Source organism: Xenopus laevis, chromosome 8L, assembly GCF_017654675.1.
Source record: "Xenopus laevis strain J_2021 chromosome 8L, Xenopus_laevis_v10.1, whole genome shotgun sequence".
Lineage (NCBI taxonomy): Eukaryota > Metazoa > Chordata > Amphibia > Anura > Pipidae > Xenopus > Xenopus laevis.
The window spans coordinates 135,028,461-135,048,304 of record NC_054385.1 but is presented as its reverse complement, the minus strand read 5'-3'; the positions used below and the strand labels follow the sequence as shown (position 1 = coordinate 135,048,304).

Sequence of the window (19,844 nt, the reverse complement as noted above, 5' to 3'; positions counted from 1 at the left end):
CTGTGGTGGGGCTATTAAACTGCACCAAGGGCAATTGTTGTTCCCAGTGCTCTGCCCTATAAACCCCACTCATTATCTTCCACGTTCAGGTGTATGAAAGCCGTGCCCAACGCACCAGAGACCCCCCTGAGGCGACAGTAGTTGGGCCGCCCCAATCTCTGCGGCAGGGATCCAGTATGAAGGAAGTGGGTGAGTGTTACCATGGAAATGTGTCACTTACCCCCAGTGACCTAGTCAGTGTATCATGGGAGTCCAACACTAAGTACTGTTGTCTCTCAGCTCCTGGCGAGGGCGCTCTCCCACCGAGGGACATGGAGGACAGACTTTGTGCAGAGCCACCTGTAGGCCGGAGGGGCAGCAGTGATGTCATCGGGGCAGATAGTAACAAAACTCGTGCCCCCACTCAGCGAGGCTGCTCAGCACCAGACACTTCCCTTGGCAATGCCAGACTTTGTACCAGAGACTCTCCCCGCACCTCCGCTCCTCTGAGGAGCAGCCGCAGATCTCTGTGCATGAAGGACCCTGATCAGGCCCCCAATAAACTGCCCAATAACATTGCACCCTCCCTGGGGCTGAACCCTGCACTACCCAGTGCCAGTGAGGGGAGCACAGTCTCAACCGAAAGCTCCACCTCTGTTCCTTATCCCGACACGCTAAGTGTGAACATCTGCAAGAAAAGTCCTCCCGACCTCGAGGAACAAACCTCAACCATGTGCGCCAAGAACATCAAAGTCAGCTCCAGCGGAGAGAAGGTCGTTCTCTGGACCAGGTACTGTAGCAAGTAATGGCTCCATCTGTATAACTCGCCCGCAGCTTTATTAACATGGCTCCATCTGTATAGTGCGTCTGTAGCTTTATTAACATGGCTCCATCTCTATAGTGCACCCGCAGCTTTATTTACATAGCTCCATCTGTATAGTGTGCTGGCAGATTTACTAACATGGCTCCATCTGTATAGTGCACCCGCAGCTTTATTAACATGGCTCCATCTGTATAGTGTGCTGGCAGATATATTAACATGGCTCCATCTGTATAGTGCGTCGGCAGCTTTATTAACATGGCTCCATCTGTATAGTGCGTCTGTAGCTTTATTAACATGGCTCCATCTCTATAGTGCACCCGCAGCTTTATTAACATGGCTCCATCTGTATAGTGCACCCGCAGATTTATTAACATGGCTCCATCTGTATAGTGTGCTGGCAGATATATTAACATGGCTCCATCTGTATAGTGCGTCGGCAGCTTTATTAACATGGCTCCATCTGTATAGTGCGCTGCAGCTTTATTAACATGGATCCATCTGTATAGTGCGTCTGTAGCTTTATTAACATGGCTCCATCTGTATAGTGCGCCGCAGCTTTATTAACACGGCTCCATCTGTATTGTGCGTCCGTAGCTTTATTAACATGGCTCCATCTGTATAGTGCGCTGCAGCTTTATTAACATGGCTCCATCTGTATAGTGCGCCCGTAGCTTTATTAACATGGCTCCATCTCTATAGTGCACCCGCAGCTTTATTTACATAGCTCCATCTGTATAGTGTGCTGGCAGATTTACTAACATGGCTCCATCTGTATAGTGCACCCGCAGCTTTATTAACATGGCTCCATCTGTATAGTGCACCCGCAGATTTATTAACATGGCTCCATCTGTATAGTGTGCTGGCAGATTTAGTAACATGGCTCCATCTGTATAGTGCACCCACAGCTTTATTAACATGGCTCCATCTGTAAAGTGCACCCGCAGATTTATTAACATGGCTCCGTCTGTATAGTGCACCCCGCAGCTTTATTAACATGGTTCCATCTGTATAGTGTGCTGGCAGATTTAGTAACATGGCTCCATCTGTATAGTGCACCCCGCAGCTTTATTAACATGGCTCCATGGTGCGAGGAGGCTGTTTCTTTGCTTTTCTATGGGCAGAGTTCCCCAGTGCCATCTTCTGCCCATTAGCATCCAGTCTGTTTGCCAACACGAAGGCTGGGGGAGCACCAGCAGTTGGACCTAGTCAGGAATCCGCTCCCACAGGCTTCGTGTCGGCAGAGACTGGTTACCAACAGGCTCAGGTTTTTTTTGTTCTGGGGCACCTTTCTGTCTAATACACAGTGTGGGGGGAGATGGATGGCAGTTAAAGGGGGCTGTTGTTACTGAGGGGGGTTCTCTTATAAGGCCCCCAGAGATTTGCATGCAAAAAAGCGACATTTTCAGACATTAGAATAAAACCTGTATTATCTATAGACACCCCATGTGTCACAAGGCCACCACCCCCACATCCCTGCTATCCCATTGGTTTAGAGATGCCCCTCCTATCACAATATATACATGACATCTCACCCTGGTGGTCTAGTGGTGGTGTGACGGGGGCGCCTGCTACATCCACTCTCTTCGGTGTTTTCTTGAATTCGCCTCTTATTTCGGGTTTGCGCTGCTCTGATATATCCGGAAAGTGCCGACTGTGACATCATCAGTTGGCACGAAATTTGAAAATGTAAAGGGTTCCTTGCTCACTGGTCCTTGCCCAACGTAAAGGTCTATTCGTAGTTCCTGGGTGTGATTTCCGTTTACTAAGTTGTTTGACCCTGCCTGATCTTTACCAAGTATGGTAAAGCACAAACTCTCGTTCCCTGAAAGATTCGGTGGAGACCGAAGTTGGTTTTTGTTTTCCAGGAGGCTTGTAAGCTCCACTTCAGTTTTTTTACCCTACTCCTTCCCTACAGAGCAGTCAAAGGTGAATTTTGTTGGGACTTTATTACAGGGGATCCCCAGATTTGAGCATTCATTCCCCAGTGATCCTGCCGTCTCTCTCTAGAAGCCTTTTTTAAGGCAATGGCCATTCTTTACGATGACCCCGACCGTGCCGCTTCTGCCGATACCGCAATACGTAATCTAAGGCAAGCTGCGGGTTGAAGAGTATTGTTCGGAGTTCCTCTCCAGTTAGTGGCCATCGATGGGAGTACCCTTTGGTGTGGGGTTGTGTCATCCAAGTCCAAAGATATCGCACTCTCGCTCTTGATAATCATTCCGAACAAATTTCATTTTATGTTATTGAGTGTCCCCAAACGGCAGTCATCTGGTTGATTGGAGTTCATTTGCTTACTAGCGAAATAGTACAATGGGGTGAGGGGTGTGTGTCTTGGTTTAAAACCCCTCATACTCTCGCTGCAACTTCGTTAGGTTTACTCGTCTTTTTCTGACGTTTTCTCAAAGAGAGCGGCCGAGACCCTGCCTCCTCATAGGCCTTATGATTGCGCCATAGATTTAGTATCAGGTTCTTCTCCTCCTTAAGGAAGAACTTATCCCCTTTCTCTGCCTGAAACCCAGGCAATGGAGGAGTATATTAAGGAGAACCTGGAGAAAGACTTCATAAGGCCATCCTCTTCTCCTACAGGGGTCGGCTTCTTCTTTCTGCAGAAAAAAAGGCAGGGCCTGTATTGATTATAGGGGATTACAGGTAAAAATCGTTATCCCCTTCCCTTTATTTCTGAACTCTTTGACAGAGTAAAAGGCGCCACAGTTTTTTCTAAGCTCTTATCTCAGGGGCGCCTATTATTTAATTTGAATAAGGGAAGGGGACGAGTGGAAGACCTCATTTATACTCAGGACAGCACTACGAATATTTCGTAATGCCTTTATGCAATGTCCCTGTCGTCTTCCAGGAGCTTGTTAACAATATCTTTTGGGACCTCCTGGGTCGATATGTGGTGGTATATCTGGATGATATCCTGACTTTTTCTTCTAGTCTTTCTGATCATCGTACCCATGTCCAGGAGGTATTGTTTGGGTGAGGCAAAATCACCTGTACTCTAAGCTCAAGAAGTGCATATTTGAGGTTCCCTTAGGGTACATTTTGTCCCAGAAGGGTTTAGAGATGGAGCCAGCTAAGGTCCAGGCTATTTTAGATTGGGCACAACCCCTGTCACTGCAGGCAATTCAGAGGTTTTTAGGATTTGCTAATTGTTACAGGCAATTTATTAAAAACTTTTCTACACTAGTAGCACCCATCACGGCTCTCACTAGAAATGGGGCTGATCCCAATATGTGGCCTAGAGAGGCAATAAAGAGGCATTTATATTGGCCCCGGTACTTGAGCATCCAGACTCCGACCTTCCTTTTCTGGTGGAGATGGATGCTTGTGAAATTGGTGCAGGGGAGGTTTTGTCTCACCAATAAGGTTCATCCTTGTACGTTCTTTTCTAAAACAAATTCTCTGCTGCTGAGGTGAACTACTATATCGGTAACAGGGAATTGCTGGCCATCGAATGGGCCTTTGAGGAATGGAGACATCTTCTAGAGGGTGTTAAAGATGTAGTCACGGTCTTTATGGATCATAAAAACCTGTTGTATATTCAATCCACTAAACGCCCAAACCCCAAACAAGCAAGATGGGCTTTATTTACCCGTTTTAATTGTATTATGAACAGTCCTGGGGAAAAGAACATAAAAGCGGAGGCCCTGTCTAGAAGTTTTCTCTCCAATCCCAAAGCAGAATCAACCAGACTCTATTGTGGGTAAGGAAGTGATTTTGGCGGCTGCTGATGTGTCTTCCTCATTGGCTAAGGCCCAGGGTAATGCTCCTGCCAATATTCCTCCGGGCAAATTATTTGTTCCAGAAGTCCTTTGTGAGGCTGTTCTGATTGAACTCGAAGGTAGCCGGACATCCGGGCCACACAAAAACCTGTTCACTTCTGTCACGCACACTTTGGTAGCCAACTTTGAAGCAGGGAGTAGGTAGTTATATTGATTCATGGCTGGTTTGTCAACGGTCAAAACCTTCCAGGTCATTAACTCAGGGGCTGTTACTCCCAGTTCCTGAAAAGTCATGGACCCACATGTCCATGAATCTTATTGTGGACTTACCTCTCTAGAGGGAATATTGAGTGGTAGTTGACCGTTTTAATAAAATGTCCCATTTCATTCCCCTTCCCATCCTCCCCTCTGCCAAATTGCATGCTGAACTCTTCCTATCCAATATATTTCAGTTTCATGGGGCCCCTGTAAATAATGTTTCAGATAGAGGGGTTCAGTTTGTGTGTAAATTTAGCGGGATTTTTGCTTTCTTATAGGGACTGATTTGTCTTTCACGTCGGCATATCATCCACAGAATCTGAACAATATCTCAGGTGTTCTATTTCCAGTGATCAATCACTCTGGGCACAATTTCTTCTGTGCGCTGACTTTGCTTTTAATAATGCTCCTCGTTCTTCCACTGGAGAATCTCCATTTTTTTTGGGCAATAATCCTAGAGCCTTTTCTTTCTCAGATCAGTCTTCTGATGTGCCCGCAGTAAGTTCTTTGGTGAATCACCTTTGAGATTTGGCAAAAGGTTCAGAATTCCTTGGCCTCTGCATTGGCTGCTCAGAAAAGAGCGTCTGATAGGCATCGTAAGAAGGCTCCTGGGTATCAGCTTGGGGACATGGTTTGGTTGTCATCTAGAAATATTCCATTGAAAATCCCTGAAACCAAATTAGGACCTAAATTCATTGGTCCTTTTTCTGTCTGATATGATCAGTCCTGGTACTGTCACATTAGATTTGCCTTCTGAACTGAACATTTCTCATTCTTCTCATGACTCTCTGTTAAAGCCAGAAATGTCCGACTGTTTTCTCCTCCAGTTTCTGTTGAAGGTCAGTACCTGGTACAAAGGTTGGTACACTCTCTCGTTTTTCCAGGGGCAAACTGCAGTACTTGGTTCATTGGAAGGACTATGGGTCCTAGCCTCTGATGTTCATGAGGACCATGCCAGGTTTCCTGATAAGCGTAGGGCTCCAGTGGTCCCCTCTAGAGAAGGGGGTAATGGGACAACTCACTCTGGTGGTGTAGTGGGGGTGCGACGGGGATTCAGCCCTTTCTTCTTGAATGTGCCTCTTCTTCTGGGTTAGCGCCACATGGTTATGCTCAGCTATATCCGGAAAATGCTGATGTATTGTCGCAAAACTTGAAAATGTAAAGGGCTCCTTGCTCACTGGTCCTTGCCCAACGTAAAGGTCTATTCGTAGTTCCTGGGTGTGATTTCCTTTACTTCTGAGTTGTTTGACCCTGCCTGATCTTTACCAAGTCCTATATGTTGCCTGTCCTGACCTCTCTCTGTACCTTGACCATTCTTTCATATTCTGTTACTATATATTTGGTATTCTGACCCAGCTTGTTACCCCAACTATGCACATAGTCTGTACAGAGAGATCCCATAAAACTATGGTACATAGGTATTCCCTGTACTAAGCACAATTCAGCAGGAACAGCCCCTAAGTTTGCTCATAGTCTGTACAGAGAGATCCCATAAAACTATGGTACATAGGTATTCCCTGTACTAAGCACAATTCAGCAGGAACAGTCCCTAAGTTTGCTCATAGTCTGTACAGAGAGATCCCATAAAACTATGGCACATAGGTATCCCCTGTACTAAGCACAATTCAGCAGGAACAGTCCCCTAAGTTTGCTCATAGTCTGTACAGAGAGATCCCATAAAACTATGTCAGCATAGGTATTCCCTGTACTAAGCACAATTCAGCAGGAACAGTCCCTAAGTTTGCTCATAGTCTGTACAGAGAGATCCCATAAAACTATGACAGCATAGGTATTCCCTGTACTAAGCACAATTCAGCAGGAACAGCCCCTAAGTTTGCTCATAGTCTGTACAGAGAGATCCCATAAAACTATGGTACATAGGTATTCCCTGTACTAAGCACAATTCAGCAGGAACAGTCCCTAAGTTTGCTCATAGTCTGTACAGAGAGATCCCATAAAACTATGGTACATAGGTATTCCCTGTACTAAGCACAATTCAGCAGGAACAGTCCCTAAGTTTGCTCATAGTCTGTACAGAGAGATCCCATAAAACTATGGTACATAGGTATTCCCTGTACTAAGCACAATTCAGCAGGAACAGTCCCTAAGTTTGCTCATAGTCTGTACAGAGAGATCCCATAAAACTATGGTACATAGGTATTCCCTGTACTAAGCACAATTCAGCAGGAACAGTCCCTAAGTTTGCTCATAGTCTGTACAGAGAGATCCCATAAAACTATGGTACATAGGTATTCCCTGTACTAAGCACAATTCAGCAGGAACAGTCCCCTAAGTTTGCTCATAGTCTGTACAGAGAGATCCCATAAAACTATGGCAGCATAGGTATTCCCTGTACTAAGCACAATTCAGCAGGAACAGTCCCTAAGTTTGCTCATAGTCTGTACAGAGAGATCCCATTAAAACTATGGTACATAGGTATTCCCTGTACTAAGCACAATTCAGCAGGAAACAGTCCCCTAAGTTTGCTCATAGTCTGTACAGAGAGATCCCATAAAACTATGGTACATAGGTATTCCCCTGTACTAAGCACAATTCAGCAGGAACAGTCCCTAAGTTTGCTCATAGTCTGTACAGAGAGATCCCATAAAACTATGGCAGCATAGGTATTCCCTGTACTAAGCACAATTCAGCAGGAACAGTCCCCTAAGTTTACTCATAGTCTGTACAGAGAGATCCCATAAAACTATGGTACATAGGTATTCCCTGTACTAAGCACAATTCAGCAGGAACAGTCCCTAAGTTTGCTCATAGTCTGTACAGAGAGATCCCATAAAACTATGGTACATAGGTATTCCCTGTACTAAGCACAATTCAGCAGGAACAGTCCCTAAGTTTGCTCATAGTCTGTACAGAGAGATCCCATAAAACTATGGTACATAGGTATTCCCTGTACTAAGCACAATTCAGCAGGAACAGCCCCTAAGTTTGCTCATAGTCTGTACAGAGAGATCCCATAAAACTATGGCACATAGGTATTCCCTGTACTAAGCACAATTCAGCAGGAACAGTCCCTAAGTTTGCTCATAGTCTGTACAGAGAGACCCCATAAAACTATGGCAGCATAGGTATTCCCTGTACTAAGCACAATTCAGCAGGAACAGTCCCCTAAGTTTTCTCATAGTCTGTTCAGAAAGATGCCAGTGTAGCTGAAGGGGCAGAATGGAGAGCACGTGTGGGTCCCAGACTGACGGACATGTATTTTTTGGGCAGGGAGGCTGATCGAGTGATCCTCACTATGTGCAAGGAGCGGGGGGCGTGGCCAGAGACGTTTGGTGCAATTTCCAGGCTCCTGGGAAACAAGAGTGCGGAAGAGGTGAGATCGCTAGTTGGTGTGGGAGGCGGAGTTTTGAGTGCATCCAATCATTGTGTAGAAAGTGACTGCCGTGTGTTTCCTGCAGGTGTCGTGGCGCTTCCAGGAACTGGTGCTGCTCTTCCAGACGGCCTGTGTTACCAGCTCTGATGAAGAGGAGGAAACAGGAAGTGCCACAGAAATGCTGTCTGAGCAGGAAGTGGAAGGCGGGGACTAAGCCAATAATTACCTTTATTTTGAAAGGAAGGACTTTGGGTGCAGCCGCGGGATCGGACCTGTGTGTATAGTGGGGGGGGGGGTAGGAAAATACTTTGCATTAAATGCGTTCTGCTGCAGGAATACTTCCCCTTTATTTATCAATGACACACTCTTTCCACTGGGCATTTATTTATTACAGGTACGACCCCGCCTGGGGCATTTAATACAGGTACGACCCCGCCTGGGGCAAAAGTCCAACAATGGTGTCAGGGGGTGGGGCAAGTTCAGTCACTGTCCCCCTCACTGTCCTGTGCCGGCGAGTAACATTGCGCCAGGTCTCGCAGCTCCTCCAGCGCCTCTTGCAGTTGCCCCTCCTCCACCCCCGCATTCAGGAAGCTCTGCCCACGCCGCACATCAATCTCACGCACTTCCTTGGACAAGCCGAGTAACATGGGCCCCAGGGCCCGCGACGCCTGTAATGCAGCCAGAGCCGGAATGGAATCCACAGCTGGGGGGACACAAGGGGGAGGGGTTAGAGGCGGGAGTGGTATCTGCATGGGCGGGACTAAGGCCTAATACATGTTGCTATGGTTACCGGTAGGCGGGCTGAGCGGCGTCTCGGCTGTAAAACCTTCTCTGGTCACATGAGGAGAAAAGAATTGTGGGAAGGTTGGTCCCAGGGTACAGGGGGGCTGCAGAACACTGGCCAAACTGTAATTCACAAAGCAGAAGATTAGGATCCGCCCCCTTACTGAGTGGGTGTGGCCTAATATTCCCCCTGCCTCTCACCTGACTGCCCCCGGGGACACGGTCTGCAGGTAACGCTGGAGGATCTCGTCGCTAGTGCCGCACGTATGGAGCGCAGATGGGGGTCTTGTCCCTCGGGGGAGGGGCCTGACAGAAACAATATTATTATTTGGCCAATCAGAGCAATGCTAAAAACGATACTGATTTCTGGGCCAATAATTACCTGATGTGCTGGGCCTCGCGCACCCCCCTCAGAACCACTGACTGGGAGAAGCAAGTGCTGCCCCCTGATACCTGCGGCCCCCCACAACCAGAGAGACAAGTCCAAGGCGGGGTCCCCACATACGACTGGAACGCATCCGCGAGGGAGGAGGAGCTTTCCAGTGGGAACGGGAGAGAGGAAGCCGCCGTCATAACCTGAAATAGAAGTGACATCACTTCCTGTAACCACATGAGCTCACACTCACCCAAGTGCAAACAAGCCCCACCCACTTACCTTCCTGCCGCTGAAGTTGAGGGCGTCGGCCAGTTGCACCATGGAGAGGCGGGAGGGGGCGGTCCTGTAGGGGGCAGTCAGGGTGTCCAGGGTAAGAGCCAGCACGGCGCTGCTGTGATACTGAGACTCCGCCTGGGGGTGGAGCAAAGAGCGCGGGGGTTACACTCTAACGTGCTTTATTTAGGGCCCTCGTTAGTTCTCTCGTTACTCACATCATAGAGAAGGTGCGTAAGGGCCACAGGGGGCCCAGGTCTCCGGCCCAGGCTGGAATTCAGCGTCAGAGGACAGAACAGAGAGCTGTGATTGGACAGATGGACAATTCCCATGATGCAGTTCAGCAGTTGGTACATGTCCTTGTGTAGGTCCTGAGGGGGGAGACAAGACTGAGGTGACTCGTGGCCCCGGGGCCCATACGTACAGCAGCACCCCCCTTATACTCACTCTGTCTGCGGGGGGCACAGGGTAAGTCCCCCAGCTGAGGATGCCCCGCCCAGGATACTCATCATGCAGAAGTTCCGCCACTTTGGCTCCGCCTCCAGAGAAGCCGCTGTGCAGATCACAGACAATGTGGAAACCCTGAAAGGGAAGTGGCGAGAGCTGAGCCTGTTTCTTTGCCCCGCCCCCACTCCATGCCCCGCCCCAATGTCTCACCTGCAGATAATCACACTCCTCTGTGAAGAAATGCAGTCGGTCCTCAAGCTCCTCCCCATACGCCGCCTCCCTGAACAGCGCCTCCCCCTGACCGAATGCCTCGGGCCCCTCCGTTCCACTGCTGGGGGGGATCACATTGTCACCTCTTTATTCTCCAATCACTGAGTGCCCCGCCCCCTCCACTAGCCCCGCCCCACATACCCACCATGGCTGTACTGACTCACGACACATAAAGACTTGGGGTGCAGATTTGTTTGTAGGAAGTCCGACCAGACGTTCCCCCTCCTCTCATGATGCAAATCCCTCCGAGTGGCCCCGGGGGCCCCAACCAGCCCTGAAACACAACAGACAGGGAATTCCTCTGATCTCCTCCCCCGTCTCTCTCTGAGTGGGCCCTAGGGACCCCAATACCAGCACATCAGACAAGGGGGGCCCATATTACTAATAGACCGTGTCCCACAAGTGCTGCCCAGTAGTAGTACTTACCTTCCCCACCAGCCGCCACTCCATCTCCTCCTCTCAACTTCTCTCCCTATAAACAGACACAGCAGCTGTTATTGGTCATCTGGAACCCCTACTTCTCCCTGCACCCCCATATCTCCTATGTTTCCCCTAATTATCCCTGCACCCCCATATCTCCTATGTTTCCCCTAATTATCCCTGCACCCATCTCCTATGTTTCCCCTACTTCTCCCTGCACCCCCATATCTCCTATGTTTCCCCTAATTATCCCTGCCACCCCCATATCTCCTATGTTTCCCCCTAATTATCCCTGCACCCCCATATTTCCTATGTTTCCCCTAATTATCCCTGCACCCCCATAATCTCCTGTTCCCCTAATTATCCCTGCACCCCCATATCTCCTATGTTTCCCCTATTTATCCCTGCACCCCCATATCTCCTATGTTTCCCCTAATTATCCCTGCACCCCCATATTTCCTATGTTTCCCCTAATTGTCCCTGCACCCCCATATCTCCTGTTTCCCCTAATTATCCCTGCACCCCCATATCTCCTATGTTTCCCCTAATTATCCCTGCACCCCCATATCTCCTGTTTCCCCTAATAGTACCTGCACCCCTATATCTCCTATGTTTCCCTAATTGTCCCTGCACCCCCATATCTCCTATATTTTCCTAATTGTCCCTGCACCCCATATCTCCTGTTTCCCCTAATTATCCCTGCACCCCATATCTCCTATGTTTCCCCTAATTATCCCTGCACCCCCATATCTCCTATGTTTCCCCTAATTATCCCGCACCCCTATATCTTTTGTTTCCCCTAATTATCCCTGCACCCCCATATCTCCTATGTTTCCCTAATTGTCCCTGCACCCCTATATCTCCTATGTTTCCCCTAATTATTCCTGCACCCCTATATCTCCTATGTTTCCCTAATTGTCCCTGCACCCCTATATCTCCTGTTTCCCCTAATTATCCCTGCACCCCCATATCTCCTATGTTTCTCTAATTGTCCCTGCACCCCCATATCTCCTGTTTCCCCTATAGTACCTGCACCCCACTTTCAGCCACAAACCTCTAAATATACCTGCCCCCCCCCGCTGTGAGTAACCCCCAGGAATAAGCAAATCACCCCCATTATGGTCTGTGTACCCCCGTGTTACTCCAATTGGGGGGCCTGCTGGAATGTTGGGGTCTCACCTCTCCCACACTAAGCTCCGCCTGCAAGGGGCCGGTTTCTGGGGGCTCCTCCTGGTGAGTTGATAGATTTCCTGTCCTGGAACAGATTGGGGGGTCACTTGCTGTTGTTACTGGGTTCCCCCCAGAAATCACTGGTAGTTCTGAAGTACTGCCCCCCCCCCGTGCTAGGGCCACAATACGAGGGGAGACTGAGAAGAAAACAATTGTACCCCCAGCAGCTCCTCTGCCAGGCCCCCCCCCACCCCACGAGTGCTAGCTCCTGTGCACGAGGACAAGGGACCCAGGGGCTATTGTGGGGGTCATCTACTCACCAGCCCCCCAATATCCAGGTCTGGGGGGGGAGGGGAATATATTGGGGGAATTACTCACCAGGCGGGGGTCGCACACTTGGTCTCTCTCTCCTCATACAGGAACCCCAATACTGGAAGTGAGGCCACACCCCCTAGAGACAGAGAGACACTCAGAGCCCGCCCACACGGTACAGCCCCGCCCACACTCCGTTAGCCACACCCCCAGGCCTCACCTTTTCTGTCCACAGCGATGAGACGAGGGGTGTAAGTGTCCCGCCCACTCAGGGTCTCCCCGTGTCTGTACGTGACGTCACTGCACAGCTGGGCGGTCTCTCGTCCGTCACGTGACTGGAGGGACATGAGGGAGTCCTGCGGGGGAGGGGCGAGTCATTCTCACAAACTCTCTCTCCTCTTCTACTGACCCTCATTAACCCCCGAGCCTCCAGCCATTAACCCTTCCCCCGTTACCTGCAAGTTCCACCAATGGGCCCCGACACAGTTAGAGAAGGGCCCGAGCTGCAGAGTCACCACCTCCCCACACTGCGCCGCCATCTCTGTCCTGCAACTCGCCGAGAACTCGCCTCTAGCTGCTAACCCCGCCCCTATAGCCATAGCGACCGCATCACTCAAACTTGATTGGCCAATCTCTGAATCTACTGCCCTCGCATTGGCTACAACAAGTACCCAGTTTGTATTGGTTCAATCTGTGCACGTGCCGGAAACTGAACCTTTTACTTCTTCCGTCGCTTACATTTAATTCGCCATCTTACTAGAGGGAGATATTCCTTTTGTGCAATAATTCTGTGAAGTTTCCTGCCCTTTCTCTCTTTCCCCAAATCTCCCCAGGTGTGTCCTGCCCTGTTCCCTTTCCCCCAAATCTCCCCAGGTGTGTCCTGCCCTGTTCCCTTTCCCCCCAAATCTACCCAGGTGTGTCCTGCCCTGTTCCCTTTCCCCCCAAATCTACCCAGGTGTGTCCTGTCCTGTTCCCTTTCCCCCCAAATCTCCCCAGGTGTGTCCTGTCCTGTTCCCTTTCTCTCTCCCCAAATCTACCCAGGTGTGTCCTGTCCTGTTCCCTTTCTCTCTTTCCCCAAATCTCCCCAGGTGTGTCCTGCCCTGTTCCCTTTCCCCCAAATCTCCCCAGGTGTGTCCTGCCCTGTTCCCTTTCCCCCCAAATCTACCCAGGTGTGTCCTGTCCTGTTCCCTTTCCCCCCAAATCTCCCCAGGTGTGTCCTGCCCTGTTCCCTTTCTCTCTCCCCAAATCTACCCAGTGTGTCCTGTCCTGTTCCCTTTCTCTCTTTCCCCAAATCTCCCCAGGTGTGTCCTGCCCTGTTCCCTTTCCCCCAAATCTACCCAGGTGTGTCCTGTCCTGTTCCCTTTCCCCCCAAATCTCCCCAGGTGTGTCCTGCCCTGTTCCCTTTCTCTCTCCCCAAATCTACCCAGGTGTGTCCTGTCCTGTTCCCTTTCTCTCTCCCCAAATCTACCCAGGTGTGTCCTGCCCTGTTCCCTTTCCCCCCAAATCTACCCAGGTGTGTCCTGTCCTGTTCCCTTTCTCTCTCCCCAAATCTACCCAGGTATGTCCTGTCCTGTTCCCTTTCTCTCTTTCCCCAAATCTCCCCAGGTGTGTCCTGCCCTGTTCCCTTTCTCTCTTTCCCCAAATCTCCCCAGGTGTGTCCTGCCCTGTTCCCTTTCCCCCCAAATCTCCCCAGGTGTGTCCTGCCCTGTTCCCTTTCCCCCCAAATCTCCCCAGGTGTGTCCTGCCCTGTTCCCTTTCTCTCTCCCCAAATCTACCCAGGTGTGTCCTGTCCTGTTCCCTTTCTCTCTTTCCCCCAAATCTCCCCAGGTGTGTCCTGCCCTGTTCCCTTTCCCCCAAATCTACCCAGGTGTGTCCTGTCCTGTTCCCTTCCCCCCAAATCTCCCCAGGTGTGTCCTGCCCTGTTCCCTTTCTCTCTCCCCAAATCTACCCAGGTGTGTCCTGTCCTGTTCCCTTTCTCTCTTTCCCCAAATCTCCCCAGGTGTGTCCTGCCCTGTTCCCTTTCCCCCAAATCTACCCAGGTGTGTCCTGTCCTGTTCCCTTTCCCCCCAAATCTCCCCAGGTGTGTCCTGCCTGTTCCCTTTCTCTCTCCCCAAATCTACCCAGGTGTGTCCTGTCCTGTTCCCTTTCTCTCTCCCCAAATCTACCCAGGTGTGTCCTGCCCTGTTCCCTTTCCCCCCAAATCTACCCAGGTGTGTCCTGTCCTGTTCCCTTTCTCTCTCCCCAAATCTACCCAGGTATGTCCTGTCCTGTTCCCTTTCTCTCTTTCCCCAAATCTCCCCAGGTGTGTCCTGCCCTGTTCCCTTTCTCTCTTTCCCCAAATCTCCCCAGGTGTGTCCTGCCCTGTTCCCTTTCCCCCCAAATCTCCCCAGGTGTGTCCTGCCCTGTTCCCTTTCCCCCCAAATCTCCCCAGGTGTGTCCTGCCCTGTTCCCTTTCTCTCTCCCCAAATCTACCCAGGTGTGTCCTGTCCTGTTCCCTTTCTCTCTTTCCCCAAATCTCCCCAGGTGTGTCCTGCCCTGTTCCCTTTCCCCCAAATCTACCCAGGTGTGTCCTGTCCTGTTCCCTTTCCCCCCAAATCTCCCCAGGTGTGTCCTGCCCTGTTCCCTTTCTCTCTCCCCAAATCTACCCAGGTGTGTCCTGTCCTGTTCCCTTTCTCTCTCCCCAAATCTACCCAGGTGTGTCCTGTCCTGTTCCCTTTCCCCCCAAATCTACCCAGGTGTGTCCTGTCCTGTTCCCTTTCTCTCTCCCCAAATCTACCCAGGTATGTCCTGTCCTGTTCCCTTTCTCTCTTCCCCAAATCTCCCCAGGTGTGTCCTGCCCTGTTCCCTTTCCCCCCAAATCTCCCCAGGTGTGTCCTGCCCTGTTCCCTTTCCCCCCAAATCTCCCCAGGTGTGTCCTGCCCTGTTCCCTTTCTCTCTCCCCAAATCTACCCAGGTGTGTCCTGTCCTGTTCCCTTTCTCTCTTTCCCCAAATCTCCCCAGGTGTGTCCTGCCCTGTTCCCTTTCCCCCAAATCTACCCAGGTGTGTCCTGTCCTGTTCCCTTTCCCCCCAAATCTCCCCAGGTGTGTCCTGCCCTGTTCCCTTTCTCTCTCCCCAAATCTACCCAGGTGTGTCCTGTCCTGTTCCCTTTCTCTCTCCCCAAATCTACCCAGGTGTGTCCTGTCCTGTTCCCTTTCCCCCCAAATCTACCCAGGTGTGTCCTGTCCTGTTCCCTTTCTCTCTCCCCAAATCTACCCAGGTATGTCCTGTCCTGTTCCCTTTCTCTCTTTCCCCAAATCTCCCCAGGTGTGTCCTGCCCTGTTCCCTTTCCCCCCAAATCTCCCCAGGTGTGTCCTGCCCTGTTCCCTTTCCCCCCAAATCTCCCCAGGTGTGTCCTGCCCTGTTCCCTTTCCCCCCAAATCTCCCCAGGTGTGTCCTGCCCTGTTCCCTTTCCCCCCAAATCTCCCCAGGTGTGTCCTGCCCTGTTCCCTTTCCCCCCAAATCTCCCCAGGTGTGTCCTGCCCTGTTCCCTTTCCCCCCAAATCTCCCCAGGTGTGTCCTGCCCTGTTCCCTTTCCCCCCAAATCTCCCCAGGTGTGTCCTGCCCTGTTCCCTTTCCCCCCAAATCTCCCCAGGTGTGTCTTGCCCTGTTCCCTTTCCCCCAAAATCTACCCAGGTGTGTCCTCCCCTGTTCCCTTTCCCCCCAAATCTCCCCAGGTGTGTCCTGCCCTGTTCCCTTTCTCTCTTTCCCCAAATCTCCCCAGATGTGTCCTGCCCTGTTCCCTTTCCCCCCAAATCTCCCCAGGTGTGTCCTGCCCTGTTCCCTTTCCCCCCAAATCTACCCAGGTGTGTCCTGCCCTGTTCCCTTTCCCCAAATCTACCCAGGTGTGTCCTGCCCTGTTACCTTTCTCTCTTTCCCCCAAATCTACCCAGGTGTGTCCTGTTCCCTTTCCCCCAAAATCTACCCAGGTGTGTCCTGCCCTGTTCCCCCAAAGTTCAACGTTGTAACTACAAATAATCTTTCTCCTGTCCATGACGTCAAGGCTAGACATGTGTCCTCTCCAGAAGGTTCAAGAGGACATTTCCTTTCCCAGCCGACCATTCGAAACCTTGGGACTTCTCCCAAAAATAATGCCACAGTTACTTGAGTAGCCAGAACTACACTCCAGTTCCTTTATGGAACCGAACAATAAAAACCCAGAAGAGCTTTCTCTTGGCAATGAAAACGGAGACATCCGTCCTTGCAACCCAAAAGAAATGAACAAAATACTTAAACAGGGCACAAAAGTTCGGGAGCCCCATTGTTTTGAGGGGGGGGTGCATTTTTCTTTAATAAAGACTTAAGACTTCAGGATCTCATAGGAAGAGGTTCCCATCTAACTGTTTCATCTCTTCAGACAAGCCAAGGTCATGAGAAGGAGCAAAAGCTCAATGAAGCTCTATGACCTTTTAGAGAAAAGAATCACATCAAGAGTGGCCATCAGATAAAATCAGATTCTGAACTTTTTCTCAAAAGAAAGCCAAACGTGGACTTCAGATTTTAAATTTAAGAGCACTCAATCAACACCTCAATACTCCCACTTTCAGGATGGAAAGGTTGGAGGCCAGTGTTTGGATCCGGGAGACTGGTTAGCGAAATTAGACCTAAAAGACACTGTCCTTCACAAACGTGTTTGGAAAGCCCACAGCAGATGTTATGTATTGAGTAGCCGAGTTGGATGAGTTTGTTTTTCCACTATTTGGTCTCTTAGCATTTCATCTGTCAGATTCCCAAACTCACAGGTAACAACCAGCTCTCTCAAAGCTGCTACAAATTGTTCTGTGGTTTCGCCGTTACGTTGTCCACGTTGGTGGACTTTATATCTTTCAGCAACTACATTTACTCTTGGCACAAAAGAGTTCTTTATATCAGTAAGTGCAGTTTCATAAGTCTTATCAGGTAATGGTAATGTATAGAATATACGCTGTCCCTCTGCTCCCAGGCAGTGAATAAGTAAAGCTTTCTAGCAGCACAAATCTCCCCTTGGTCAGCAGCAATTGTCATTTTCAAACATACGGATCCAAGCAGTAAAAGGTATGGTAGTCTCACCAGGGTTTGGAAGAGAAGGTGCAGCCATTACACAACAGTAACTTTCACTTTTAAGCTACCAGTAAGAATGCACAGTAACATGTACAGGCCATTTGTATAAACACCACAGCACATTTCTCAGGTTCAAGGTATTGAATGAACATTTTCAGTACATGGCTGACCCCAGCTCCCAGAGTTTTGAGTTGGAGAGTCAACATGGAAATCATCAACACCCAAGGGGATATGGTCATCCCTGGAAGCCTGCAAGTCTTCTAGTTGGAGAGAGTTTAAGGCAATTCAGCGGGGTTTGCTGACATTTCAACATCCGATTTTCAATAGGACTGTGATCATCTAGTCAGGCCACATGATGGTGCTCCGGTATCAGGTAAGCTTGGTGGGACATAGTCAGAACACTTGACCTTCCTTGTTTTCTCCTGGGTGGAAACTTATCTACAAGATCTGAAGGTGGAACTCATTCTGGGGAAACTGAATCATAATAATCTCTCTAATGATTTATTTACCAGTAGCTCCTTCCAGCTGACACAAGGTCACCCATTCTTATTAGAAGAAAAGAGGTTCCACCTAAATATTGGGAAGGGGTTTGTTACAGTGAGAGCTGTGAAGATGTGGAATTGTCTCCCTGAATCAGTGGTACAGGCTGATACATTAGATAGGTACAAGGAAGGGTCGGATGCTTTATTCACCAGTAGCTCCTCCCAGCAGACAGGAGGGAGCCAATGAGATTAGAGGAGGGAAAGGGGTGTTACAGGGAGAGCTGGGAAGTGAATCAGTGGTACAGCCTGATACATTAGATAGGTACAAGGAAGGGGCGGATGCTTTATTCACCAGTAGCTCCTCCCAGCAGACAGGAGGGAGCCAATGAGATTAGAGGAGGGAAAGGGGTGTTACAGGGAGAGCTGGGAAGTGAATCAGGGGTACAGGCTGATACATTAGATAGGTACAAGGAAGGGTCGGATGCTTTATTCACCAGTAGCTCCTCCCTGCAGACAGGAGGGAGCCAATGAGATTAGAGGAGGGAAAGGGGTGTTACAGGGAGAGCTGGGAAATGAATCAGGGGTACAGGCTGATACATTAGATAGGTACAAGGAAGGGTCGGATGCTTTATTCACCAGTAGCTCCTCCCAGCAGACAGGAGGGAGCCAATGAGATTAGAGGAGGGAAAGGGGTGTTACAGGGAGAGCTGGGAAGTGAATCAGTGGTACAGGCTGATACATTAGATAGGTACAAGGAAGGGTCGGATGCTTTATTCACCAGTAGCTCCTCCCAGCAGACAGGAGGGAGCCAATGAGATTAGAGGAGGGGTGTTACAGGGAGAGCTGGGAAGTGAATCAGGGGTACAGGCTGATACATTAGATAGGTACAAGGAAGGGTCGGATGCTTTAATCACCAGTAGCTCCTCCCAGCAGACAGGAGGGAGCCAATGAGATAAGAGGAGGGAAAGGGGTGTTACAGGGAGAGCTGGGAAGTGAATCAGGGGTACAGACTGATACATTAGATAGGTACAAGGAAGGGTCGGATGCTTTATTCACCAGTAGCTCCTCCCAGCAGACAGGAGGGAGCCAATGAGATTAGAGGAGGGAAAGGGGTGTTACAGGGTGAGCTGGGAAGTGAATCAGGGGTACAGGCAGATACATTAGATAGGTATAAGAAGGGGTTGGATGGTGTTTAGCAAGTGAGGGAATACAGGGATATGGGAGATAGCTCATAGTACAAGTTGATCCAGGGACTGGTCCATTTTGGAGTCAGGAAGGAATTTTTTCCCCCAAATTGGAGAGACTTCAGATGGGTTTTTTGCCTTCCTCTGGATCAACTGACAGTTAGGCAGGTTAAAAGGTTGAACTTGATGGATGTGTTTTTTTTCAACCTAACTTACTTAGACTACCTAGACTTAGAAAATGGCAGCAGACAAGTTAGGATGGTCATTACCTTCAGTAGGGGTATGTGACCATCACCAGATTGCGTTCCTTGTGGTACAGGCGAAATGAGAAAAAAGCAAATGATGACGTACGCCTTGTGGATACCAGACCAAACTGCCGACTTGATAAGACGCCTTTTCCCATCCAGTGGAACTTCAGCGGGGTGTATGTGTTTCCCCCATTCTCAAAATCCCTCAGGTTCTGGCAGAAGTGGTGTCGTAGGGCCTTGGTTCTCTCAAATTCTTTGACCATCGAGGTATCAGGCTACAGGCATGGCCAGACCTTCTCAGTCAAGAAGAAAGAAGGAATCCTTCACCCACATTCAGAGAGACGGACTCCCAACAGCCTGGCTTTTGAAAGGCTGAATCTCGAGTCCTCGGATCTCTCTTGTAAATAAATTGGCACCCTAATTGCCGCTAGGAAGCCCTTCACTATCCAGCCATATTTCTCCATTTGGAAAAAGTTTTGAGACTGGTGTAAAGAGTCCGAGAGGGACCCCTCTAAATCTATGGAAGTTCAGATAGTGGAATTCCTCTTCCCTGAAGGGGCATGTGGCAGCTATTTGTCTCTTTCCAATGGGCCAATCAAGCCTCGATTAGAAGATTCTTTGAAGGTCTCAAACCATGAGTTGATGGTCAGGTTCCTCCTTGAGATGTTAACGTGGTACGGAAT

At 49.7% G+C, this 19,844-nt stretch overlaps 2 protein-coding genes across 5 annotated transcripts in view; one reads left to right on the top strand and one right to left on the bottom strand.

Moving 5' to 3' along the window:
• Positions 1 to 8,451, top strand: part of gon4l.L (gon-4-like L homeolog) — a 31,438-nt gene extending 22,987 nt beyond the window's left edge. For 2 of the 3 annotated variants that reach the window (XM_041573867.1, XM_041573866.1), the window contains 4 exons: positions 90 to 189; positions 280 to 769; positions 8,017 to 8,119; positions 8,205 to 8,451. In XM_041573867.1, the coding sequence (XP_041429801.1) occupies positions 90 to 189; positions 280 to 769; positions 8,017 to 8,119; positions 8,205 to 8,333 (822 nt within the window). In that variant the 3' untranslated portion in view covers positions 8,334 to 8,451. Of the gene's footprint in view, positions 1 to 89; positions 770 to 8,016; positions 8,120 to 8,204 lie in introns of all 3 variants that reach the window. The other variant, XM_041573865.1, reaches the window with a different exon arrangement.
• A 35-nt stretch (positions 8,452 to 8,486) lies between these two features.
• On the bottom strand, positions 8,487 to 12,787 carry msto1.L (misato 1, mitochondrial distribution and morphology regulator L homeolog). Of its 2 annotated transcripts, none has more exons than XM_018231592.2 (14): positions 12,626 to 12,787; positions 12,391 to 12,526; positions 12,237 to 12,309; positions 11,868 to 11,943; positions 10,695 to 10,740; positions 10,410 to 10,542; positions 10,209 to 10,329; positions 9,999 to 10,133; positions 9,770 to 9,922; positions 9,558 to 9,689; positions 9,285 to 9,478; positions 9,104 to 9,208; positions 8,910 to 9,025; positions 8,487 to 8,822 (listed from the first exon to the last, which is right to left on the bottom strand). In XM_018231592.2, the coding sequence occupies exons 1-14, from the start codon at positions 12,767 to 12,769 to the stop codon at positions 8,599 to 8,601; spliced, it is 1,788 nt and encodes a 595-aa protein (XP_018087081.1). In that variant the 5' UTR covers positions 12,770 to 12,787; the 3' UTR covers positions 8,487 to 8,598. The 2 variants fall into 2 exon arrangements, with proteins under 2 accessions (XP_018087081.1, XP_041429802.1); XM_041573868.1 differs by having other exon boundaries at positions 10,209 to 10,326.
• Positions 12,788 to 19,844: the final 7,057 nt, after the last annotated feature.